At 51.0% G+C, this 25,206-nt stretch overlaps 1 protein-coding gene across 1 annotated transcript in view; it reads left to right on the top strand.

Annotated features, from left to right (window-relative positions):
- Positions 1-24,881, top strand: part of cct7 (chaperonin containing TCP1, subunit 7 (eta)) — a 50,423-nt gene extending 25,542 nt beyond the window's left edge. Inside the window, exons 5-12 of the mRNA XM_068028663.1 lie at positions 1,539-1,591; positions 2,465-2,636; positions 6,470-6,634; positions 8,517-8,705; positions 14,907-15,004; positions 16,851-16,983; positions 22,552-22,758; positions 24,341-24,881. Of these exons, the coding sequence (XP_067884764.1) occupies positions 1,539-1,591; positions 2,465-2,636; positions 6,470-6,634; positions 8,517-8,705; positions 14,907-15,004; positions 16,851-16,983; positions 22,552-22,758; positions 24,341-24,565 (1,242 nt within the window). The 3' untranslated portion in view covers positions 24,566-24,881. The remainder of the gene's footprint in view (positions 1-1,538; positions 1,592-2,464; positions 2,637-6,469; positions 6,635-8,516; positions 8,706-14,906; positions 15,005-16,850; positions 16,984-22,551; positions 22,759-24,340) is intronic.
- Positions 24,882-25,206: the final 325 nt, after the last annotated feature.

Below are 25,206 nucleotides of genomic sequence, written 5' to 3'. Positions count from 1 at the left end.
AGGCGAGATTGGATAGACTCAGGGCGGCACAGTGGCGCAGTGGTTAGCACCGCAGCCTCACAGCTCCAGCGACCCGGGTTCAATTCTGGGTACTGCCTGTGTGGAGTTTGCAAGTTCTCCCTGTGTCTGCGTGGGTTTTCTCCGGGTGCTCCGGTTTCCTCCCATATGCCAAAGACTTGCAGGTTGATAGGTAAATTGGCCATTAACAATTGTCCCTAGGATAGGTAGGTGGTAGGGAAATATAGGGACAGGTGGGGATGTGGTAGGAATATGGAATTAGTGTAGGATTAGTATAAATGGGTGGTTGATGGTCGGCACAGACTCGGTGGGCTGAAGGGCCTGTTTCAGTGCTGTATCTCTAAAACTAAAACTAAGACTGGGTCTGTTTTCCCTGGAGGCTGAGAGGGGACATGATAGAGGTATATAAAATTATGAGCGACATAGATAGGGTAGATAGCCAGAGTCTGTTTCCCTTGGTAGGGGTGACTAAAACTAGAGGGCATAGATTTAAGGTGAGAGGGAGGAGATTTCAAGGGAATCAAAGGGGTAAATTTTTCACACAAAGAATAGTGGGTATCTGGAATGAGCTGCCTGAGGAGGTGGTGGAGGCAGGGACAGTAGCGACATTTAAGAGGCATCTGGACAGGTACTTAAATGAGCAAGGCATAGAGGGATATGGAATTAATGCAGGCAGGTGGGATTAGTATGGAGAGGCATTATGGTCAGCATGGACTGCTGCCTCAGCCCATCTGCTGAAATCCTCATCCATGGCTTTGTTAGCTATACCAATGTTCTTCTGGCTGGCCTCCCATCTCCCACCCTTTGTAAACTTCAGCTCATCCAAAACTCTGCTACTGTCTGTTACCCGGCGCTAACATGTGTTAACCTGCATTGGCTCCCAGTCTAGTAACACGTCAAATTAAAATGTTTGTTCCTTCGGTGACCTTGTCGTTTCCTAGCTCTGTAGCCTACAGTCCTCCAAGAACTCTGCGTTCTTTCAACTCTGCGCTCTTACACATTCTCCCCCCCCCCCCCCCCAAAAACCCTCAATCATTCGTAGCCTTGTCTTCAGTTGCTTAGGCCCTAAGTTCTGGAATTCTCTCCCTATCTTTCTCTTCTTTTCCACCTTGCCTTCTTTAAAACTTACCTTTTGTCCAAGATTTGTGCCACCCCTCCCAATGTCTCCTCTGACTTGGTGTCGATTTTTGTGTGATTAGACTCTTGTGAAGCACCTTGGAACGTTTTCCTGCTTTAAAGGTGCTATATAAATGCAAGTTGTTGTGGTTTCTAAGAGGTACAGATGCACTTAATACAGGAGAGATTCACTGATTGTTACATTTGATTCATAGTTAGGTATTTTGCCTACTTTCCTCTTTGTTATCACTCAGTAAGCAAAGTGTATATTAGAAAGATTGGTTTGCTCTGCGGACAGCTCAGTGGATACAGTCTGCTGTGTAACGGAACCATACAGACAGAGAAGCCCTCAGGATATGTTTTTCCTTAACTAGCTGATACTGATTTTTTGTTTTCTGGAATAGGCCTTGGAAAAAATCAAAGCCATTGCTGTAAATGTGAAGAAAGACAACAAGGAGTAAGTATAAAGTATACTGTAATCCCATTGGCTCCCACAGCGACCTTGATTAAACATCCTTTCACCCGGTTTCCTGTAGGGACTGTCTTCCATTCTCCAAATTTCTCTGTCTCTGTTGCATCTGTTCTGATGACAACATCTTCCACACCAGCACTTCTGAAATGTTTCAAACCATTGATTTTTCTTCACTGTGGTTGAAAGGGCCCTTGACCATGTCCGTCCTATTTCCCACACTTCTTTTCTCACCCCTTCCCTCCCAGAGTCAGGGTTCCCTTTGTTTTCACCTTTCACTCCAGCAGTCACCACATTCAACAAATAATCCTTTACCATTTCTACCTCCAGTGTGCTGCCACCACCAAACACGTTTTTCCTTCCAGTTTCAGCATTCCAATGGGACTGTTCCTGCCGTGACACCCTGGTCCATTCTGTCACCCCTAACATTGCTTCCCATCCCATAGCACCTTCCAAATACAAGCGAAGACGATGCTTCCACCTTGAATTGCTGCAGTGGTAAAGGTGCTCACACATTACTGTTGGGTCGTTATTCCACGATTTTGACCGGGTGGCCATATATGTTCCAAGACAGGATGGTGTTCCCATGCATTCTTTGCCCTTGCCCTCCTTGTTGCTGGAGGCCATGGATTTGGGAGATGCTGTCGAAGAAGTCTTGGAGCGTTGCTGCATTGCATCCAGTAGCTAGTACGCACTGCAGCCACATTACATTGGTTGTGGAGAGAGTGGATCTTGCTGCCGAACAAGTGGATTTCTTTGTAATTCCATTAATAGGCTAGATGTAGGATAAACTTGTCTTGTAATCTTAATGCTGGTCCTTTTAATATACATTGTTTGTGTTATCTTGTCCCACCCTTACAGGCATCAGAGAGAACTTTTTGAGAAATGCGCAGCTACTGCCCTCAGCTCCAAACTGATTGCTCTTCAGAAAGGTTTCTTCTCCAAGATGGTGGTGGATGCAGTCATGATGCTGGATGACCTTCTCCCACTGAAAATGATTGGGATAAAGAAAGTTCAGGGAGGAGGTCTGGAGGTTGGTGTTTGGCAGCATTAATCCTACCTGGTTTCTTTTGGAAACATTAAATTCTTTCTGTTGCCAGGAGAAAATGCAAAAAAATTTACATAGCCACCCCCAAGAGCTTAGTAAACCTGTTTTAAAAATCTGTTCTCTAGATTTATAACAGTTTAGCATAACTTCTTTACTTTTGTATGCTAAACCTCTATAAAGCTACTCATCCTATATGCTTTATTACTAGCTTTATCAACTTGACATACCACCGTCAAAGATTTGTGTACATGCACCCCGGGTTTCTCTGTTACTGCATCCCATTTAAAATTCTGTTTATAGTGCCTCATCATTCCGATACTTCACACATCTCTGAGTTAAGTTTCATCCACCATGTACATTTCACCAGTCTATGTTCTCCTGAAGTCTATAACTATGTTCCTTACTGTTTACTACATTTCCAAGCTTTGTGTCATCTGCAGTCATGTCCTGTTTACCCATGTCCAGGTGATTCGAAAAGAACAGTAGACCCATTACCAACTTCGGGGAAACCATTGTAAGCCTCCCTCCAATCTGACAAACAACCATCCAGCACTATTCTGTGCTTTCTGTCTTAATCACTTTTTTATCCACGATATCGCTGTCACTGTTCCTTTTAATTGCATGAGCCACAAGTCTATTATGTGGTACTTTATCAAGCACCTTTTGAGAGTTCATGATACATAACATCAGCTGCACGACCTTCATCTATCCTCTTTGTTAATTCATTGAAGAACTCCTTCCCTTTTTCTCCTACCCCAACCCAAGTAACAGCCAGAGGCCCTTCTCCTCTCATCATCCCCAACCTTCCCACTGCCGGAGACCCTGCCCCTACACTCCACTGCAACCTTCGCACTGCCAGAGACCCTGCTCCTTCACTCCACCCCCAACCTTCCCACTGCCAGAGACCCTGCCCCTACACTCCACCCCTAAACTTCACACTGCCAGAGACCCTGCCCCTTCACTCCACTGCAACCTTTGCACTGCCAGAGACCCTGCCCCTTCACTCCACCCCTAAACTTCACACTGCCAGAGAACCTGCCCCTTCACTCCAACCTTCACATTGCCTGAGACCCTGCCCTTTCTCTATCCCCCTAGTCCACACGCTACCTGACCCCCTGCCCTCTCTCTTTCTCCCCTCCCCCATTCACACTCTGCCTGAGCTCCTGCCCCTTCTCTCTCTTCCACCAACATGCACACAGCCAGATCCTGCCCCCCACCCTTTCCCCATAACGGGTGTTTGCTACATAAAGAACTTTACTGCCTGGCCTGGTTGACGATCATCACCAACTATCGTCATTGTGTAGCTCTGTGCAATATGCATCGCGATGGAGTCTGTGGGAAATGAGGCCAGAATCAATGTCCACTCCATGTTTGGGTTGGGACATATCATTTACTGCAAGCACAGTGACTTGTGAATTCTGCATTCTATATTTGTATTTGACCTTTCTTTGGATACTAGGTACATTCTACCGAGGGCGAAAGGTGAGGGAACCCAAAAATCTTCTACTGGCATGTAAATAATAAGTGGGTAGGAAGGGGTGGGCTGGGGCTTATTGGGGACAAAGAGGGTGATGTATGCTTAGAGGGCAAGGCTAGAATACTTAATGAATGCTTTGTATCGGTGTTTACTAAGGAGGAGGATGCTGACAGCAGAGAGATTAGAGGCAGTGGGTAGGATAAAAATAGAGGGGGATGGTACTAAAAAGGCTGGCTATTCTTAGGGTTGATAAGTCACCTGGTCCAGATGGCTTGCATCCCAGGTCGCTAAAGGAATTAGGAGTGGAGATAGCGGAAGGGCTTGCCATAATCTTCCAGTCGTCCCTAGATATGGGGCAGGTGCCAGAGGTATGGGGTGTGGCAAATATGACACTCTTCTTCAAGAATGGTTTAAGGACGTCCCCAGCAACTGCAGGCAAGTCAGTTTAACATCAGTGGTGAGTAATGTTTAAGAAACCATAATCGGGGAAAAAAATCAACAGGCATTTGGAGAGGTTTGTGTTAATTAGGAAGATCGTGCTTGACTAATCTAATTTATTGATGAGGAGAGGGTTGATGAAAGGAAAACAATAGATATTGTCTACATGGATTTTAAGAATGCCTTTGACAAAGTGCCACATAAAAGGCTAATTAACAAAATTGAAGCTCCTGGAATAGTTTAGTTTAGTTTAGTTTAGAGATACAGCACTGAAACAGGCCCTTCGGCCCACCGAGTCTGTGCCGACCATCAACCACCCATTTATACTAATCCTACACTAATCCCATATTCCTATCACATCCCCACCTGTCCCTACATATTTCCCTACCACCTACCGATACTAGGGGCAATTTATAATGGCCAATTAACCTATCAAACTGCAAGTCTTTGGCATATGGGAGGAAACCGGAGCACCCGGAGGAAACCCACGCAGACACAGGGAGAACTTGCAAACTCCGCACAGGCAGTATCCAGAATTGAACCTGGGTCCCTGGAGCTGTGAGGCTGCGGTGCTAACCACTGTGCCGCCCCAGGCTTGTATAAAAAATTGGCTTAAGGACAGGAAACAGCGAGTCGCGGTAAATGATTATTTTTCAGACTGGAGGATGGTAGACAGCAGTGTTCCCCAGGTTCAGTGCCAGGACCACTGCCTTTTTTGGTGCACATAAATGACTTGGATATTGGAATACAGAGTAAAATTTCAAAATGTGCCGATGATGCTAAAGGGGAAGTGTGGCAGACAGTGAGGATACCAGTTGACTACAACAGGACATAGATAGGCTAGCAGAATGGGTGGACAAGTGGCAGATGGAATTTAATAGAGAAATAAGGTGATGCATTTAGACAAAAGGAAAAGGGAGAGGCCGTATTGACTTAATCTTACAGTTCTAAAGAGTGTAGAGGAATCTGGGTTTCATGTGCATAGATCTTTGAAGGTGGCAAGACATATTGAGAGAGTAGGTAGCAAAGCATATGGGACCTTGGGCTTCATGAATAGAGTCATTGAGTGCAAAAGCAGGGAAGTTATGCTGAACCTTTATAAAGCTCTGTTTAGGCTGCAACTAGAGCATCGCATCCAGTTCTGGTCACCACACTTTAGGGAGGATGTAAGGCTTCTTGAGAGGGTGCAGAGGAGATTAACCAGAATGGTTCAGGAATGAGGGAGTTTAGTTCTAATGTTAGGTTGGAGAAGCTGGGGTGGTTTTCCTTGGAGCAAAGGAGATTGAGGGGAGATTTAAAAGAGGTGTATATCATGACAGATTTGGATAGGGTAGACAAAAGAAAAGCTGTTCCCATTAGTTGATGGCACAAGGACTAGGGGACACAGGTTTAAGGTTTTGGGAAAGAGATGTAGGGGGGAATGTGAGAGAGAACTTTTTTACACAGCAAGTGGTAATGACCTGGAACTTGCTGCCTACGAGGGTGGTGGAAGCAGAAACAATGAATGATTTCAAAAGGCACTTGAGGGAAATAACTTTACAGGGCTATGGGGATAGAGCAGGGAAATGGGACTGATTGGTTTGCTGCACAGAGAGTTGGTATGGACTCGATCAGCCAACTGGCCGTTATCACTTTATGACTAAAACTTTTTCTCGACTGGCAACTTTAGGTAGTTGACAGAAGGTAGGACAGGAGTAAGAGGTAGGGCTGGTTTCCCAGTGAGCGTACTTTGGAAACTCAACCTATTTACAAGCACTGCAGGACCATACATCAACTGTTCTCACCTCAATATTCTACAAAAAGCACAATGAAAATTGAATCTAAAGGTTAATTTTTTATAACTTGCCAGTTTCAGTAAATTTTGCATGTCTATTTTCTTACACTTGCTTGGTGTTGATCACAGGAATCTCAACTGATAGCTGGTGTTGCCTTCAAGAAAACGTTCTCGTATGCTGGTTTTGAAATGCAGCCCAAGAAGTATGAAAAGCCTAGGATCGCACTGCTGAATGTGGAGTTGGAGCTCAAAGCCGAGAAGGATAACGCAGAGGTTCGGGTGAACAATGTTGAGGTCGGTACTCTCGAGGACGGAACAATGAATGTCACTGCACTGGAATGAGTTTTAATTCTGTTGTGAGCTTGTGTAGAGTGGGTGGGGAGTCTTGACCAGGGCTGCTGCTCCTCTTTGCTATTTAATGACTCCTACTGCATGATGCAGGTGCTGCAAACCCTGAACCTGACTGAGAGTCACTGTCCAGACACAAAATGAAAAATTGGTACTTGGTTGCAATATCGGAGAGCTGTTAGTACTTAAGGCATCACAGCCAGCAAAGCAAAGGCACTTCAGTGAGAAGAAAGGATTGAAATATCTCTGGAGTTAATATCCTTCCGCCAGAGAGTGAGTCGTGCCTCAGGGATCTAACTGTTCTCATAATCAAAGCGCATATATATAAACAAGAAATGCTGGAAATATTCAGGTCTGGCAGCATATCTCCCCCCTCCCTTCTCCCCCTCCCTTCTCCTACCCCCTGTCCCCCCTCTCTCTCTTCCCCCCCCACCTTCTCTCTCCCCCCCCCCCTTCCCCCGCACCCCCTTCTCTCCCCACCGAGTCTGTGCCAACCATCAACCACCCATTTATACTAATCCTGCATTAATCCCATATCCCCACCTACCCTCAATTCCCCTACCACCTATCTATACTAGTGGCAATTTATAATGGCCAATTTACCTATCAACTTGCAAGAACTGGCAAATGTTAGAAATGTAATAGGTACCTGCTTCTCTCTCCACAGAAGCTGACAGACCTGCTGTGTATTTCCAGCATTTCTTGTTTTTATTTCAGATTTCCATCATCTGCAGTATTTTGCTTTTATATAATCAAAGCACATGTTGATTTGAGTGGTCCAACCAGTAAAGGCCTCACCCATCTTGGAATAGGTCGTATTCCTTATCCGTACAATGAGTGATTGAGTGCTCAATGTATTAAATCTGTCTCGTTGTTTTCCTCGCTGTAACTATTGTCAGGAGACACTGATTCTGAAATCCTTTGCCGTACACAGAGAAGAACAACACAACCATCAGCCCAACCCCAATAACCAATGTCTCTAATTGCTCATTCCCTCAATATCTCCAATTTATTCATACAATTTTTCACAGTGTCAGCAGTTTTCTAAGTAGTTTGTTAATCCCCATACATTGCACAGGATACGATTCCTGAGCAATATGTTGATGGCAGCTGACTTGATTCTGTCCAGTGCCCGTGATCTCTCAGTTCATCCCTCTGTTATCTGCTGATTCTCTGTTTTTAAAAATTAAGAGGTTGCAGGATACTGACTGGCTTGGAGTTGAACCTTTACTTTTCACCTTGAGAAGCTGTGTTCAAATCGAGCTCAGGCTGATGGGATGAAAGTATCCTTTCCCTGCTGTAGAATGATTTTAGGCAACTGTAGTCACAGTATAGATTCTAGTGGGCACAGATCCACAACACAAAACATGCCTTATTCACTGCTGATTGGCAGTCTTTCAGAGAAACCACAGGCTGTCTGGTGTGGGAAATGGAGAAGTGCCGCACTTTTCTTTGGTGGGTGCTTGATTCCAAGTCTGGAGAAGAAGAGTATTTCAGTCACCAATTCACCAGCCCAACCCTTACTCCTTCAGCACAGAGTTCTATATTTATTAGAAGTTGCTCCATTATCCAGCATATGAACCCAGTGAAGCTGGAATTACACTATAACTCCAAGGATCTTAACTTGGATTTGAATTAGTGTGACTGTGTTCACCTATTGGTTGAGAATGATGGAACATGGATCGAACAGTGGGCAGTAGCTGCGTGGCTTAGCATTAGTTGGACTTGGACCTGGTAATAAAAGACCAGTATGCTAATCCATTTCCCCTCGACACTGCACTATACAGATGAGGTCCACTATTTACACACCCTCGCCATTAATTGTTCTGAACTCCTTTTGTTTCTTGATGCAGAGTGGAATATCCTTTATGATAAGCTTGAGAAAATCCACCTGTCCGGGGCTAAGGTTGTGCTGTCCAAGCTTCCTATTGGAGATGTGGCGACCCAGTACTTTGCAGACAGGGACTTGTTCTGCGCTGGCAGGGTCCCGGAGGAGGACCTCAAGCGAACTATGATGGTCAGTGAGATGCAGAGTCTAATGTCAAAATGTTTGAATGGAAACGTGCTGCCTGAATTGCTAACTAGTTGTGTTTTTGCTACGGATCTGGGAATAGGGGCTGTTGCTCACTAACAGTATTGTGGCCAGTATTAACTGAGTGAACCTATCCTTACTAATGACATCAGTCCATGCTGCAGTCATCACAAACATATCGTGTTTGTTGTTGCAACGGTTTATTAATGAAAATGTGAGAGATATTGAAACTACGGTACGGATACAATCTCCTTTTTCCAAGAAGAAATTATTGGATTTGAGTTGTGTAAGGCAGAACAGGTTAAACAGCGTTCTCTTATTAACTCTTTTCCTCATGTTTCTTGTTGAGAGACTGACGGCTGACCTTAGCTGCTTTCATAGCGACCAGCAAGCATTCAGGGCCCCCCTCCCCCTCTCTCTCCTGCTTGCTCTCTCCCGCCCCCCGCTCTCTCCCGCTCCCCCCCCCCCCCCGCTCTCTCCCGCTCCCCCCCCCCCCCCCCGCTCTTTCCCGCTCCCCCCCCCCCGCTCTCTCCCGATCTCCCCCCCCCCCCGCTCTCTCCCGCTCCCTCCCCCCGCTCTCTCCCTCTCCCGCTCCCTCTCCCCCTCCCCCCCCCCCCGCTCTCTCCCCCTCCCCACCCCCGCTCTCTCCCCCTCCCCCCCCCCGCTCTCTCCCCCTCCCCCCCCGCTCTCTCCCCCTCCCCCCCCGCTCTCTCCCCCTCCCCCCCCGCTCTCTCCCCCTCCCCCCCCGCTCTCTCCCCCTCCCCCCCCCGCTCTCTCCCCCTCCCCCCCCGCTCTCTCCCCCTCCCCCCCCGCTCTCTCCCCCTCCCCCCCCGCTCTCTCCCGCTCCCCCCCCGCTCTCTCCCGCTCCCCCCCCGCTCTCTCCCGCTCCCCCCCCGCTCTCCCGCTCCCCCCCCGCTCTCTCCTCCCCCCCCCCGCTCTCTCCTCCCCCCCCCCCGCTCTCTCCTCCCCCCCCCGCTCTCTCCTCCCCCCCCCCGCTCTCTCCTCCCCCCCCTGCTCTCTCCCCCCCCCCTGCTCTCTCCCCCCCCCCCCTGCTCTCTCCCCCCCCCCTGCTCTCCCCCCCCCCCCCCCCCCCGCTCTCTCCTCCCTCCCCCCCCGCTCTCTCCTCCCTCCCCCCCCGCTCTCTCCTCCCTGCCCCCCCGCTCTCTCCTCCCTCCCCCCCCGCTCTCTCCTCCCTCCCCCCCCCGCTCTCTCCTCCCTCCCCCCCCCGCTCTCTCCTCCCTCCCCCCCGCTCTCTCCTCCCTCCCTCCCCGCTCTCTCCTCCCTCCCCCCCCGCTCTCTCCTCCCTCCCCCCCCCGCTCTCTCCTCCCTCCCCCCCCGCTCTCTCCTCCCTCCCCCCCCGCTCTCTCCTCCCTCCCCCCCCGCTCTCTCCTCCCTCCCCCCCCGCTCTCTCCTCCCTCCCCCCCCGCTCTCTCCTCCCTCCCCCCCCGCTCTCTCCCCCCCCCCTGCTCTCTCCCCCCCCCCTGCTCTCTCCCCCCCCCCTGCTCTCTCCCCCCCCCCCCCTGCTCTCTCCCCCCCCCCCCTGCTCTCTCCCCCCCCCCCGCTCTCTCCCCCCCCCCCTGCTCTCTCCCCCCCCCCCCTGCTCTCTCCCCCCCCCCCCTGCTCTCTCCCCCCCCCCCCCTGCTCTCTCCCCCCCCCCTGCTCTCTCCCCCCCCCCCTGCTCTCTCCCCCCCCCCCTGCTCTCTCCCCCCCCCCCTGCTCTCTCCCCCCCCCCCTGCTCTCTCCCCCCCCCCCTGCTCTCTCCCCCCCCCCCCCTGCTCTCTCCCCCCCCCCCCTGCTCTCTCCCCCCCCCCTGCTCTCTCCCCCCCCCCCTGCTCTCTCCCCCCCCCCCTGCTCTCTCCCCCCCCCCCCTGCTCTCTCCCCCCCCCCCCCCCTGCTCTCTCCCCCCCCCCCCCTGCTCTCTCCCCCCCCCCCCCTGCTCTCTCCCCCCCCCTGCTCTCTCCCCCCCCCTGCTCTCTCCCCCCCCCTGCTCTCTCCCCCCCCCTGCTCTCTCCCCCCCCCTGCTCTCTCCCCCCCCCTGCTCTCTCCCCCCCCCCCCTGCTCTCTCCCCCCCCCCCTGCTCTCTCCCCCCCCCCTGCTCTCTCCCCCCCCCCTGCTCTCTCCCCCCCCCCTGCTCTCTCCCCCCCCCCTGCTCTCTCCCCCCCCCCTGCTCTCTCCCCCCCCCCTGCTCTCTCCCCCCCCCCTGCTCTCTCCCCCCCCCCTGCTCTCTCCCCCCCCCCCTGCTCTCTCCCCCCCCCCCTGCTCTCTCCCCCCCCCCTGCTCTCTCCCCCCCCCCTGCTCTCTCCCCCCCCCCCCGCTCTCTCCCCCCCCCCTGCTCTCTCCCCCCCCCCTGCTCTCTCCCCCCCCCCTGCTCTCTCCCCCCCCCCCTGCTCTCTCCCCCCCCCCTGCTCTCTCCCCCCCCCCTGCTCTCTCCCCCCCCCCTGCTCTCTCCCCCCCCCCTGCTCTCTCCCCCCCCCCTGCTCTCTCCCCCCCCCCTGCTCTCTCCCCCCCCCCTGCTCTCTCCCCCCCCCCTGCTCTCTCCCCCCCCCCTGCTCTCTCCCCCCCCCCTGCTCTCTCCCCCCCCCTGCTCTCTCCCCCCCCCCTGCTCTCTCCCCCCCCCCTGCTCTCTCCCCCCCCCCCCTGCTCTCTCCCCCCCCCTGCTCTCTCCCCCCCCCCCTGCTCTCTCCCCCCTCCCTGCTCTCTCCCCCCCCCCCTGCTCTCTCCCCCCCCCCCTGCTCTCCCCCCCCCTGCTCTCCCCCCCCCTGCTCTCCCCCCCCCTGCTCTCTCCCCCCCCTGCTCTCTCCCCCCCCTGCTCTCTCCCCCCCCTGCTCTCTCCCCCCCCCCCTGCTCTCTCCCCCCCCCCCCTGCTCTCTCCCCCCCCCCTGCTCTCTCCCCCCCCCTGCTCTCTCCCCCCCCCCTGCTCTCTCCCCCCCCCCTGCTCTCTCCCCCCCCCCTGCTCTCTCCCCCCCCCCTGCTCTCTCCCCCCCCCCTGCTCTCTCCCCCCCCCCTGCTCTCTCCCCCTCCCCTGCTCTCTCCCCCCCCCCCTGCTCTCTCCCCCCCCCCCCCTGCTCTCTCCCCCCCCCCCTGCTCTCTCCCCCCCCCCCTGCTCTCTCCCCCCCCCCCCTGCTCTCTCCCCCCCCCTGCTCTCTCCCCCCCCCTGCTCTCTCCCCCCCCCCTGCTCTCTCCCCCCCCCCTGCTCTCTCCCCCCCCCCTGCTCTCTCCCCCCCCCCTGCTCTCTCCCCCCCCCCTGCTCTCTCCCCCCCCCCTGCTCTCTCCCCCCCCCCTGCTCTCTCCCCCCCCCCTGCTCTCTCCCCCCCCCCTGCTCTCTCCCCCCCCCCTGCTCTCTCCCCCCCCCCTGCTCTCTCCCCCCCCCCTGCTCTCTCCCCCCCCCCTGCTCTCTCCCCCCCCCCTGCTCTCTCCCCCCCCCCTGCTCTCTCCCCCCCCCCTGCTCTCTCCCCCCCCCCTGCTCTCTCCCCCCCCCTGCTCTCTCCCCCCCCCCCCCCCTGCTCTCTCCCACCCCCCTGCTCTCTCCCCCCCCCCTGCTCTCTCCCCCCCCCGCTCTCTTCCCCCCTCCCCCCCCCGCTCTCTTCCCCCCTCCCCCCCCCCGCTCTCTTCCCCCCTCCCCCCCCCGCTCTCTTCCCCCCTCCCCCCCCCCGCTCTCTTCCCCCCTCCCCCCCCCGCTCTCTTCCCCCCTCCCCCCCCCGCTCTCTTCCCCCCTCCCCCCCCCCCCCGCTCTCTTCCCCCCTCCCCCCCCCCGCTCTCTTCCCCCCCTCCCCCCCCCGCTCTCTTCCCCTCCTCCCCCCCCCCGCTCTCTTCCCCTCCTCCCCCCCCCCGCTCTCTTCCCCTCCTCCCCCCCCCCGCTCTCTTCCCCTCCTCCCCCCCCCGCTCTCTTCCCCTCCTCCCCCCCCCCGCTCTCTTCCCCTCCTCCCCCCCCCCCGCTCTCTTCCCCTCCTCCCCCCCCCCGCTCTCTTCCCCCCTCCCCCCCGCTCTCTTCCCCCCTCCCCCCCGCTCTCTTCCCCCCTCCCCCCCGCTCTCTTCCCCCCTCCCCCCCGCTCTCTTCCCCCCTCCCCCCCCCCCGCTCTCTTCCCCCCTCCCCCCCCCCCGCTCTCTTCCCCCCTCCCCCCCCCCGCTCTCTTCCCCCCTCCCCCCCCCCGCTCTCTTCCCCCCTCCCCCCCCCCGCTCTCTTCCCCCCTCCCCCCCCCGCTCTCTTCCCCCCTCCCCCCCCCCCCCGCTCTCTTCCCCCCTCCCCCCCCCCCGCTCTCTTCCCCCCTCCCCCCCCCCCGCTCTCTTCCCCCCCTCCCCCCCCCGCTCTCTTCCCCTCCTCCCCCCCCCCGCTCTCTTCCCCTCCTCCCCCCCCCCGCTCTCTTCCCCTCCTCCCCCCCCCGCTCTCTTCCCCCCTCCCCCCCGCTCTCTTCCCCCCTCCCCCCTGCTCTCTTCCCCCCTCCCCCCTGCTCTCTTCCCCCCTCCCCCCCGCTCTCTTCCCCCCTCCCCCCCGCTCTCTTCCCCCCTCCCCCCCGCTCTCTTCCCCCCTCCCCCCCGCTCTCTTCCCCCCTCCCCCCCGCTCTCTTCCCCCCTCCCCCCCGCTCTCTTCCCCCCTCCCCCCCCCCGCTCTCTTCCCCCCTCCCCCCCCCCGCTCTCTTCCCCCCTCCCCCCCCCGCTCTCTTCCCCCCTCCCCCCCCCCGCTCTCTTCCCCCCTCCCCCCCCCCGCTCTCTCCCCTCCCTCCCCCCCCACCCCCCGCTCTCTGTCTGGCCCCCCGCTCTCTCCCCTCTCTGGCCCACCCTCCCCCTTTGTGTTTGTAGGTGCTGACTAGCTTTTGACCCACAAGATAGAAAGTTTATTACGTACAGCAAGAATATACAAGCAATATTTAACCAATGGCATTAGTTATGCAGCAGGATATTGGGTGTCCTCGGTCTTTGCCTTCTGAGCTGCTGTAGTGCCGTCGTCTTTCTTGAGTTGTTCTGCTAACTGTAGGTTAGTTTTGTCTTGAATCAGTGCGCCCCGAGTTTTCCCAGCACCTATCATTTATGGCCCCCTCTGAGGGTTCCTACCTTCCATATTAGGTTATAGCCCACCGTAACCATTGGTCAGGTGTAACCTCACCTTCTGTACATTGTCTCTTCTTGAATAGTTCTCGTAATCAGATTGCAGCAGATATGACCCTACCCTCTGTACATTGTCTCTGCAGACAGCTGGATGGCCCAGTCATTGCCACGCAATGGAGAACGTTTGCTGTCAGTTCAAGTCTTGAATGGCCTCTGATTATCTTTGGAAAGAGAAGCAGAGTTAACGTTTCGGGTCAGTGACCCTTCTTCGGACCCTTCCGATGAAGGGTCACTGACCTGAAACGTTAACTCTGCTTCTCTTTCCACGGATGCTGCCAGACCTGCTGAGTGATTCCAGCATTTCTTGTTTTTATTTCAGATTTCCAGCATCCGCAGTATTTTGCTTTTACTCTGATTATCTTTATTTGCATTAACATGCTTCGTGAGACCTACCAAAACTATCTCCTATTGTGACTGAGTCTGTTTTAGTTTGAAATGCAGAATTGGCATCCTGTCTCATAACAACGCTACTTCTGCTATGGTTGTTAAAATAAACACTGTCTCCCACCATCTCCCCACTATAGTAGACCAATATACATTTCATATTTCACAACATGATTCTAAACACAAAGTCTACAACTTAGTTCTAATCTAACACATTGAGATATATATATTTACAAAAACAGTATAACTATTCCCGAGCATGACCACAACATTGTTTGAAATCATTCTAATTTAGAACATAGCATTTCGTGAGTTTTATCAGACCATAACTTATATATTCACTCAACAAGTAAAACATGGCAGAGGTTAACACTTCAGTTCCTATATCTCTCCTCTTTCTCTCTCCTTTCCGTCCTTCTTTCCCTCCCTCCTTTCCTCCTTTGCTTTCCTTCCCCAGACTCTAAAGAAAATTGCAGTGACCCATGCTTAATTCAGAGACATTTGCTGTTCTGGATGTTGGTAATTTACAGCACAGACCAGGAATGTAATCTGGTCTACACAGCATATTGTAGTGCATGTGGACATCAGGCTAAGTTTAGAACAGGAGGTTTGGAAGTTGGATATACAATACTGTGGATGTTAAAGGGAAAGGTTGGTTCTCTGCCATCATTTTTGTGTTTTTCCTTTCTTGCCCTTTAGGCCTGTGGTGGTTCCATTCAGACTAGCGTTAATGCCTTGACCGATGATGTGTTGGGACTGTGTGCACTTTTTGAGGAAGCCCAGGTTGGAAGTGAAAGGTACAACCAATACACTAGGTGCTCTGTCTACCATGCTTATCGCCAGGAATCTTCTCTTGTTGACATTAGCAATCACTGAGCAGGTTTAACGTGTCTTAGAATATCACTATCAGTATGTCTAGATTTTAATGTTAATGTATAGACCAACAACAACTATAACTGATGTAGGTATTGATGTACTTCAGCAGTCATTACACTGAGGTAAATACGAGAGGCTGCAATGGTGCTGGTGATGAATTGCTGGATGAGGGGGAGTTCAGAGCCCCAGTGTTGGAACCGCTGCCTCTAATTCATATTAATGACCTGGGTTCAGAAAAACCATGCCAAGTGGTTAAATTTGGGAGCAATACCAAATTTGGAAGCGGTAATAGAGTTGTAGAGAATTAGAAACGGCAGCGAGAAATTACAGAATTAGTTGGACATGAAATGCAAGTGAGCAAAACAAATGTAAAGTGCTACAAATAGGAAGGAAATGTGAACAGGGCACGTAGTTTTAAAGAAGCTGAGGATGAAACTTCAAAAGACAGAGATCTTGGTAAACTAAATGGTAAACGTCCAACCAATGCTGATCAGCAAAACTACCTAGCCTGAGCTGTTGAGTAAAAGTCAGAAGAGGTAGGTGATCAAATTTTAGTGTGCTAAAATTAAGCTGCACTTTAATACTGTGTCCAGTTTTGGTCAGTAAAAGGCTAAAAGACGTTAAAACATTGAGCACAGTGTCAAGAAGAGCCACAAAGCTGGTCACTAGTATCAGAAAGGAAGATTGGAGAAACTTGGGCTTTTCCTTCTGAAAAGATGATGACTTGAGTTATGATGCTGTATATACATTATTAAGGGTAATGGAAATGTTAACCTGGGATGTAACTTGAAACTAAACAAGGGAGCATAAATTCAAATTAGTGCAAGGTAAATTTAAGCTTGGTGTCAGGACCTGGCTTGGATGCTGCATTGTAGGGACATTAGGATCTTTACGCGGATGAATTAAGGTAGGCTTCCTCCTCTGAAATTGTCTTGCAGTAGTTCATCTATGGTGTTAAGCCCCTATCTGTTTTGAGAATGTGTGATGTGTGAATGAAGAGGTTGGGACTGGGCACATTCCAAGGCAAGCGGGCACATTTTGATACTGCAGTGATGAAGAAAGTGAGTAGATTGGTGTTAAAATGAAAAACTGCTCCAAGTCTGACATGAAAACTAGGCATGTCAAGAGAAAAGGCAGGTTAACGTTTGGGGAGAGATCCTCATTAGAGCCAAGAGAGGAAGGGACGGAAGTGTTTATCGGACTCATCAAAATAAGGAGTGAGGGGTGAACAGGTAGGAAGTCGTGACTGCAGATATGCACACGGCGGAAATGGGTGGGCTGCATGATCTATTTCTAATATGGAGAGTTAATTTATTTTGGGGTGTTGGTTTGAATACTGAATTGAGTATGGACAGTCATGGACAAGGTGCTATTTACACATAGACTTCTAATCAACAGTATTAAAAAAGGGATGGTGGTGAGAGTGCGTCCCTTTAAAGGATTGTGACAAAGGAGGACTAGCTATTGCAGTGTCTTGAATATAGGCCTTTTACCTCTTGGGCTTGGACTAGTATCCACTCCAGATGAAAGTGAGGGCCCTTCCTGATATGATCTGAACAGTCTTAGCCTGGTTTCCATTGAGTGGGGGTCAACATCATAAAGCCATCCTGTAATTTGATTATTCCATTCACCAGCATGAGCTCACTTTCACAATTGCAGAGTACATATTCTGAAAAATATTTTCTAAGCTTTCAGCCAGTGTGATGGTTTCTTTTCATTGAGTTGGTAACCGAGAATTGTGACCTTTTCTTTTTACCCTCTCTTCAGATACAACTTCTTCACTGGGTGCCCCAAGGCCAAGACCTGCACAATCATTCTTAGAGGAGGTTCAGAACAGTTTATGGAAGAGACTGAGCGCTCCCTGCATGATGCAATAATGATCGTTAGACGGGCCATCAAGGTAAGGAACTAAACAGCAGTGTGGGAAGGGAGAGGTAGACTGTCAAGCCCCTGGTTTGCAGACTTGAAAGCAAATTCAATCTGAGTGCGGTGAGGAGCCCAGAGATTTAACCTGTGAAATAGTAAGGTTGAATGATATTTTCAGGCTAGCTCTGACACTATGACCATGCTAGTGGCACCTTGACTGACTGAGTCTGTGGTGATGTCTTCTGTCTGCAGTGCATGCGCATTCTGCCAGATGCAGATTCAGCTGTGTGGGGTCTGGATAAGGGGCTGGGAGTTTCCTATAAAAACTACCTTCAAACACCCTCTGTGAGAGTATTCCAGACTGAGAGTATTGTAAAGATTGGCACATGGAGTTAAATTTTGAATTCAGCTTAGGTTGCTGGGCTAAAAGTGCTTCTCTGCACGAGCTTGCAACCTTTAATGTAATCATAGAATGATACAACACAGAAGGAGGCCATTCAAACCATCATATCTGTGCCAGCTTTTTAATAGAGCTACCCATTTAGTGTGCTGTAATTTTATTTCTTCTTGTATTAACACAATTCTCTTTTGAAATTATGAATTGGTTACAGTACAGCAGGAGGCCTTTCGGCCTCTAGGTTCCATTCCAGCTCTCTGCAAAGCAACTCAGCAAGCTCCACTCCCCCGCCCTTTGTCCATAGCCCTGCAAATTTTTTCTCTTCAGGTGCTTATTCAATTCCATTTTGAAAGTCCTGATTGTATCTGCCTCTACCACACTCTCAGGCCGTGCATTCCAGATCCTGACCATACACTGCATAAAAACAAAAAGTTTTACCTCATGTCACCATTGCTTCTTTTGGCAATCACCTTAAATTGGTGTCCTCTGGTTCTTGATCTTTCCACCATTGGGAACAGTTTCTCTCTTTCTACTCTGTCTAGACCGCTAATGAATTTTGATCACTTTGATTAGATCTCTCTCAACCTTCTGTAAGGAGAACAGCCCCAGCTTCTCCAACCTGACCATATAACTGAAGTCCCTCATCTCTGGAACAATTCTCTTAAAGCTTTTCTGAACCCTCTCTAAAGCCGCCTTGTCCTTCCTAAAATATGGTGCCCAGAATTGGACACAATACTCCAGTTAAGGCCGAACTAGAGTTTTATAAAGGCTAATCATAACTTCCTAGCTTTTGTATTCTATGCCTCTGTTTATAAACTACAGGATGCCATATGCCCTTTTAACCACTTTCCTCAACCTGCCCTGCTATCTTAAACTATTTGAGCACATATACCCCAAGGTCTCTCTACTCTTGCAGCTCCTTTAGAATTGTGCCATTTATATTGCCTGTTCTCTTTCATCGTATCAGAATGTACCACTTCACACTTCTCTCTATTACATTTCATCTGCTACCTGTCTGCGCATTTCATCAGCCTGTCTGTCCTCTTGAAGTTGATCACTATCCTCCAAACAGTTCACAATACTTCCAAGTTTTGTGTCATCTGCAAATCTTGAAATGGTGCCTGACACACCCAAGTTTAGGTCATTAGTATATATCAAGAAAATTAGTGGTCCTAATATTGACCCTTGGGGGTCACCTCCACTGTACACCTCTCTCCAGTCCGATAAATAGCTGTTCACCACTACTGTTTCCTGTCATTCAGCCAGCTTTGCATCCATGCTGCCACTGTCTCTTTTATTCCATAGACTTGTCAGCAAAATTGAAGCTCATTATATGGCACTTTGTTAAACACCTTTAGGAAGTCTATATACACCACTTCAACCGTATTACTCTCAGCAACCATCTCTGTTACCTCATCAAAAAACTCAAGCATGTTCTCAAACAAATTCAACACAATTTTCCTTTAACAGATCCATGCTGCCTTTCCTTAATTAATCTACATTTGTTCACGTGACCGTTAATTTTGAAAGTTAGTATTTAATCTGCTTCCACCACCCTTTCAGGCAGTGCATGCAGAGACATCAATGATTTCAGAAGGAAATTGGATAACTGCTTGAAGGAAATAAAATTGGAGGGCTTTGGGAATTGAGCAGGAAAGTGGGACTGGCTGGATTGCTCCACGGAGAGGTGGTATGGACTTGATGGGCCGCATGGCCGCCTACTGTGCTGTGCTGTGACTTGCCATGTTAAACATAAGAACAAAGGTTTTCCTCGTGTCACCTCTGGTTCTTTGCCAGTCACTGTAAATCTGTCTCCTCTGATTAGTGACCCTTCGAGCCATAAGAGTCACTTATGGCATAGAAGGCGACTATTCGACCCATTGAGTCTATGGCTGCTCTCTGCGGAGCAATCCAGTCAGTCCCACTCCCCCACTAGATCTCTGTAGCCCTGCAAGTTTATTTCCTTCAAGTGCCCGTCCGATTTCCTTTTGAAATCATTGATTGTCTCCACTTCCACCATCCTCATGGGCAGCGAGTTCCAGGTCATCACCACTCGCTGCATAAAAAAGTTATTCCTCACATTCTCCCTGCATCTCTTGCCCAAACTCCTCAGTCTGTGCTCCCTAGTTTTTGTACCATCAGTTAATGGGAACAGTTTTTCCTTGTCTAACATACTTAAGCCTGTCATAATCTTGTAGATCTCTATCAAATCTCCCCTCAATCTGAGATTGAACAACCCAGCTTCTCCAACATAACCTTGTAAGTAAAATCCCCCATCCCTGGAAGCATTCTGCACCCTCTCAAGGTCCTTCACATCCTTCATAAAGTGTGGTGACCAGAACTGGATGCAGTACTCTAGTTGGGGCCTAACCCGAACCTTATAGAGGTTCAGCATAACTTGCCTGCTTTTGTACTAAATGCCTCTATTTATGAAGCCCAAGATCCCATATGCTTTGCTAACCACTCCTTCAGTATGTCCTGCCGCCTTCAAAGGTTGATGCACATGAATCCCAGGTTCCTCTGTTGCTGCACATTCTTTAGAACTATGCCATTAAGTTTACATTGCCTCTCCCTATTAGTTCTGCCAAAATGCATCACTTCACGCTTGCAGATGACACAAAAATTGGCCGTGTAGTTAATAATGAAGAGGATAGCTGTAGACTCCAGAATTATATCAATGGTTTGAGTATTGCTGAAAATAGAGAAATGTTGTCGAAGCTTTTCATCTTGCATTCATCAGGACAATCTGAAAGAATACCAATGTAAAGGAAAACAACAACTTTATACTGCATGTTGTTTTCCCTTAAATTGGTATTCTTGCGGATTATCCTGATGAGTGCAAGACGAAAAGCTTCGACAACATGTCTATTTTCAGCAATACTCTAGTTCTGTACTACCAAACGACTATCAGTGGTTTGGTTGAGTGGGCAGAAAAGTGGCAAATGGAATTCAGTCTGGAGAAATGTGAGTTAATGTATTTGGGGAGAGCTAACACAGAAAGGGAATACACAATAAACGGGAGAATATTTGAGAGGGGTTGAGGAAGTGAGAGAGGCCTTGGGGTGCATGTCCACAGGTCCCTGAAGGTGGCAGGACAGGTAGATAAAGTGGTGAGGAAGGCATATGGAATGCTTTCCTTTATTGGCTGAGGTATAGAATACAAAAACAGGGATGTAATGCTGGAACTGTATAAAATGCTGGTTAGGCCGCAGTTGGAATATTGCGTACAGTTCTGGTCACCACATTACAGGAGGACATAATTGCTCTCGTGAGAGTACAGAGGAGATTTACAAAAATGTTGCCAGGGCTTGAAAGTTGCCGTTACGAGGACAGATTGGATCAGCTAGGGTTGTTTCTCTTAGAACAGAGGAGGCTGAGGGGGTGACTTAATTGAGGTGTAAAAATTATGAGGGGCCTAGGTAGAGTAATGAGGAAGGACCTGCGTCCCCTGGTGGGGAGGTCAATTACCAGGGGGCACAGATTTAAGGTGATTGGTAGAAGGATATGAGGGAATACTTTTTCACCCAGAGGGTGATGGGTGTCTGAAATTCACTGCCAGGAACAGTGGTGGAGACAAAAGCCCTCAATTCTTTTAAAAGGTACCTGGACCTACACCTGAAGTGCTGTAACCTGCAAGGCTACGGACCAGGTGCTGGAAGGTGGGATTTGCATGGACGGCAAGTTGTTTCAGCCAGCGCAGACACAATGGGCTGAATGGCCTCTTTCTCTGCCGTAGATTTTCTATGGTCTGTAGTAAATTCCATTTGCCATCTATCTGCCCATTCTGCTAGCCTATCCATGTCCTCCTGCAGTAGGTTTGTATCGTTCTCACCGTTTGCCACTCCTCCAAGTTCGGTATCATCGGCAAATTTTGAAATCTTACTCTGTATTCCAAGATCCAAGTCATCCATATATAGCAAAAAAAAAAGCAGTGGTCCCAGCGCTGACCCTTTGGGAACACCACTGTCTACCATTATCCAGTCTGAAAAACAACCATTTACTTTGAATTAAATTCCATCTGCCCAGTCTGTCTGTCTTGTTGCAGTTGATTTGTATCATCCTCACTGTTTTGGCTTCTGGCACTGCTCTATCAAAACACTTCACGATTTCGAACAGTTCTATAAAATCTCCTGTTAACCTTTTCTGCTCAACTCCAGCTTTCCAGTCTTGCCACATTAATTGAAGTACCTCATCCCTGGTATCATTCTAGTAAATCTCTTCTGCACCATCTCCAAGCTTTTGATAATCTTCCTAAAGTGTGGTACCCAGAATTGACATAGTACTCCAGCTAGGGTCTGACCAGTGTTTTATAAAGGCTTAACATAACTTATTGCGTGTGTACTCTATGCTTCTATTAATAAAGCCAAGGATTCCATATCTTTTTAAAATAGCCTTCTCAACTGCCACCTTCGAAGATTTGAGTACATACACCCCCGGATATCTCTGTTCCTGCATCATACCCTTGAAAATTGTACCATTTAGTTCAGTTCCTAATTCATGTAGGCTTATTTAAGGAAGGACATAGGTAAGTTCACTATATTGATTCCTGGGATCAGAGGGTTGTTACGAGGGGAGATTGAGTAGAATGGACCTATACTCTCGAGAGTTTAAAAGAATGAGAGGGGATCTCATTGAAATGTATAAAATTCTTAGAGGGTTTGACAGGCTAGATGCTGGGAAGTTGTTTCCCTGGCTGGAGTTTAGGAGTCTTGAACAAGTGGTATAGTCTCAGGTTAAGGGGTAGCATATTTAGGACTGAGGGTTGAGAATCTTTTGAATTTTGTACCCCAGAGAGCTGTGGGTGCTGTGTGGTTGAGTAGATTCAGGACTGAGATTGATGGATCTTTGGACACTAAGGGATTCGAGGGGTATGGGGCGCGGGCAGGAAAGTGGAGTTGAGACTAAGGATCAGCCATGATCTTTTCTAATGGTGGAGCAGGCTCAAGTAGCCATATGGCTTACTGCTGCTCCTATTCTAGTCTTATGGCACGAGACAAGCTTTAACCAGTTCTACATTTATTCAGTGGTGAGGATGCCCATGATGGAGTGTGGGTCCATCTTGTATTAGTGTTATCCTGTTGGCCTGTCTTGCTTGTCAGGGTGTTGGTGTGGCCCTCAGCTTTATGGATGGTATTTAGCCTGGCGGCAGGATCGTGCGTGCAGGATGCACTGATGTGTAAATTGCTTATTCCTGTGTATTTGCAGAATGACTCTGTTGTTGCCGGGGGAGGTGCTGTCGAGATGGAAATCTCCAAGTATCTGCGGGATTATTCCAGAACCATCCCTGGCAAACAGCAGCTGCTGATTGGGGCATATGCCAAGGCCCTGGAGGTGATCCCACGACAACTATGTGACAATGCTGGCTTCGATGCCACAAACATCCTCAACAAGCTGCGAGCCAAACACGCTCAGGTAAGGAGAGGTTCTCTGGCCACCCACACCACACTGTATTGTCTCTTTATCGTGAGGGAGCAGTATCATCGGATCTTCTCCAGTTGCACTTCACAGGCCTCTCACAGATTCACCGTTTACTGCTCATTGGTTCTTGCCTGTTCCAATTTTTTTCCTTCTCCTTCCCCACCCCTTGCTGATGTCTTGGCCACAGGGTCTGTGTCCTGGGACTTCACCATTGGCCATTATTCTGTCAGTGTAGGACGACATGACCCACAGCAAGTGCAAACAGGAGCAAGGCCCTGTCTCACTAGATATCCGCACGTGCCCAGTTGCAGCAGTAGTCACTGGATCATGACTAGAAGCAGGGATTCAGCCACACTGACCCCATCCTGCTATCGCAGAACAGAATGAACATCAAGCTTTCAACAGGCTGAACCATTTGGGATGGAGCAGCTATGCGTGTGCTGCGGGGAGAGTGGGGCTTTGTATCTCGGGGCCAAGGTGGGAGAGCAGGACTCTGGGCCAGAGTGTGGGGGCATGGAATTCTGGGTGGTGGTGTGGAGCAGGGCTCTGTACCTGGGCCGGGGGGTTTGGGGGAAGTGGGGCTTTGTACCTGGGCCTGGGCAGGGGTGGAGAGCAGACTGGAGCGGGGGGGGGTGGGGGCGGTCTCTGTACCTGGGCCTGGGGAGAGGTGGAGAGAGAGGAGTGGGGAAGGGGGGCTCTGTACCTGGACTGATTGGGGAGTGGGGCTACTGGGCAAGTGGGGCTCCGTACCTGGGAAGGGAGTGAGGTGAGGATGGCGCTGTGTACCTAGGCCAGAGGGGTATGGGGAATCGGGGCTTGTGCTGGGGTTGGGGATGCGGGAGGATGTGGGACTGTGCCTGGGCCGGTGGGGGGGGGGAGGTTAGTGGGGAACCGGATCTCTGTACATTGACCAGGGGACAGTGTGGGGAAGCCAGGCTGTACCTGGGCCAGGGGGCAGTGGGAAGTGGGACTGTACCTGGGACAGTGGAGAAGTGGGACTGTATCTGGGCCGGGGGGCAGTGGGGAAATGAGACTGTACCTGGGCCGGGGGGCAGTGGGGAAGTGGGACTGTAGCTAATCCAGGGGGCAGTGGGGAAGTGGGACTGTACCTGGGCCGGGGGGCAGTGGGGAAGTGGGACTGTACCTGGGCCGGGGGCCAGTGTGGAAGTGGGACTGTAGCTAGTCCAGGGTGTAGTGGGGAAGTGGGACTGTAGCTAGTCCAGGGGGCAGTGGGGAAGCCAGGCTATACCTAGGCCAGGGGGCAGTGTGGAAGTGGGACTGTACCTAGGCCAGGGGGAAGTGGGACTATACCTAGGCCAGGGGGCAGTGGGGAAGCCAGGCTGTACCTGGGCAGTGGGGAAGTAGGACTGTACCTGGGCTGGGCATCATTGGGAAGTAGGGCTCGTGCAGGGGTTGGGAGAGTGGTGGGGAAGCAGAGCTGTGCCAGGCTGGGGGAGTGGAAATGATGCTCAGAGTGTTTTGAGGAGCTATCACTGCACTGAATGTAATATGTAAGTTGAAGAACAGGGTGGTGTTTTACTGGATGTTGTTCTGATGTCCTCTCTGGTATTTACAGGGCGGAATGTGGTACGGAGTTGACGTGAACAATGAAGATATTGCAGATAATTTTGAGGCCTGCGTCTGGGAGCCCGCCGTGGTGCGCATCAACGCCCTCACTGCAGCCTCAGAGGCTGCCTGCCTGATCTTGTCTGTCGATGAGACCATCAAAAACCCACGCTCCACTGTGGACTCGTCTGCCCTGCCAAAGGGTCGAGGCAGAGGCAGGCCGCATGCCCACTGAGGCAGCTTGGCGAGTGGTTGCTGCTTGGTTTGACCTAGCACCTGTTTTAGTCTGTTGGTCTTTTACCTTCCAGCTGCAGCGCACAGTAACTACTTGTGAAGCTGCAGAGTCCTGCTGGCACCATGGGTCTGTTCTAACACCTTGTGTATGTCCCTGGGCTCAGGCACTCTCTACTTGCAGCTTCCTCAAATTGTTACCTCCAGGTTCAGACCCTAGGAACAGCAGCATTCAGCTCTATTTATTGTTTTCATCAATTTTATCTGTGGACAGAAATGTGCCTGTGATAAATAAACTTCCAGTTAATGGGCAGCAGTAAGTTGTGTTATCCCTGATTTAGTGTGGTGAGATCCTTGTTTTATGTAATGCATAGAATTTTAAGACCACAGAAGCAGACCATTTGCACCAGTTGGTTTATGCTGCACATTAACCTCCTCCCACCCCTTTTCATCCTACCTTATCAGCATAACTTCTATTCCTTTCTCTCTCATGTACTCATCAGCTTCCCCTGGCTGGAGAGGGGGCAAAATCTCAGGATAAGGGGTTGGCCATTTAGGGCTGAGATAAGGAGAAATTTCTTCACTCAAGGGTTTTCAATCTTTAGAATTCTCTAGTGCAGAGAGGCTGTGGATGCTCAGTTTTTG

Source organism: Heterodontus francisci, chromosome 1 (assembly GCF_036365525.1).
Source record: "Heterodontus francisci isolate sHetFra1 chromosome 1, sHetFra1.hap1, whole genome shotgun sequence".
Taxonomy (NCBI): domain Eukaryota; kingdom Metazoa; phylum Chordata; class Chondrichthyes; order Heterodontiformes; family Heterodontidae; genus Heterodontus; species Heterodontus francisci.
The sequence above is the reverse complement of the archived record's forward strand: the minus strand, read 5'-3'. Positions and strand labels throughout refer to the sequence as shown.